This window comes from Lactuca sativa, chromosome 8 (genome assembly GCF_002870075.4).
Source record: "Lactuca sativa cultivar Salinas chromosome 8, Lsat_Salinas_v11, whole genome shotgun sequence".
NCBI lineage: Eukaryota > Viridiplantae > Streptophyta > Magnoliopsida > Asterales > Asteraceae > Lactuca > Lactuca sativa.
Window position 1 is genome coordinate 254,977,628 of NC_056630.2, and position 1,395 is coordinate 254,979,022.

Consider the following 1,395-nt stretch of genomic DNA (forward strand, 5'->3'; position numbering starts at 1 on the left):
TGTTATGACGCTCTTTTATTGGAGGGTCATTGAAAGATGCTTTAAGGAATATGACTTGCTTGAATTATATTATCTTTAGTTTGATTTAATACTAAAACCATTGATAATGAATACATTCGTTAAAATTTCTTTTTATCATATATTATTATTTCATTGGCAGTATTCTTCTTTTGACAAAACAAAATCCAAATTCAAACAATAATTCTAAGTTCATTGCAAATGCCACATTTTATTATAATAAGTATAGAACCAGTGACAACTGAATAGAAGACCATCCCTAAACTATTGGACACACACGCAGCTTGCTCTCTTCGCAGCTCAAGCATCTTGAGACACAGAGCAATACAAACTTAATTGGGAATACTATTGTACTAATTAGCAACTGGGAGGTCTGTTATTTTCATGATATCTTAGCACTGGGGAATGGGAACCCCACAAGTGCTGGCAACTTTCCTGGCATTAGGAGACGTAACATAGGATCTCAAGCTTGGGTTCCTGATGTACCCACACAGACATGGTTTCTGCTCTTTCAGCTTCGCGCAGCACTGTGCAGTTGGTGTAGCTGATGATGTGAACGCCGGCAAACATGGAGACAGCTCCGTCACTGAGCATGTGGCCGCCGTTGCCATCTGGGATCCGGTCAAGCTCAACACCAGAATTACTACTGCAATAACTGTCGTGCATGCTGCTGTCCTCATTTCTAAATATCTAGAGAAGAGTGCAAAGAAAGAAGGATGGGTATGGAGGATATGAATTGTCTAGCGGCATCTATTGCGTTAATTTATAGAAGAGGCATACCCCACCAACGTCGCCCTGAAGAAGTGGGTATAAATGCATCCGTCGGTAGAAAATGTTTACGTATAACAATTTCGGTGTATTTGACTAGTAATTAATGCAGCTAACGAATGGTTGGTTATTTTCAACACTTGGGCAGTACGACTAGATAGCCGTCGCCAATTAATTTTCCACACAACGTTGCCAAAATGTCTTAATTGGACGGTGACATTAGTCTTTGAAACTCTACCTAATCTCGTCAATTTTCCATGTTCAATTAACATAACAAACTTCTAACATTTTATATATTAGAAGTTTATTAATTAATGGTGTAGAAATTAAGTTCCAAGTTTGTTGACACTGGTACAAAGAGGTTTAATAACGTGTTTATCATTATTTATTGATGCGGGTAACTACACCAACAAATATCACATCATAAAATAACATTATTTGTTGATATGGTTTAACAACTCCATTAGAAAACGTTGCAAACCGCCTCATAAAATATCCGGGTAAAATATACAAAGCGCACCAAAAGCTAAGAACCGCTTTATTATACAATAGCACCAAAAAATACAAAACTGTCATATTAAAGTATAACACCAACAAATAGAACCGTTT

At 37.0% G+C, this 1,395-nt stretch overlaps 1 protein-coding gene across 1 annotated transcript; it reads right to left on the reverse strand.

The window, feature by feature from the left end:
- Positions 1-209: 209 nt before the first annotated feature.
- On the reverse strand, positions 210-761 carry LOC111890417 (non-specific lipid-transfer protein 2). The gene has a single exon (XM_023886537.3). It carries the CDS (start codon positions 696-698, stop codon positions 411-413), a length of 288 nt encoding a protein of 95 aa, XP_023742305.1. The 5' UTR covers positions 699-761; the 3' UTR covers positions 210-410.
- Between the last annotated feature and the right edge of the window lie 634 nt (positions 762-1,395).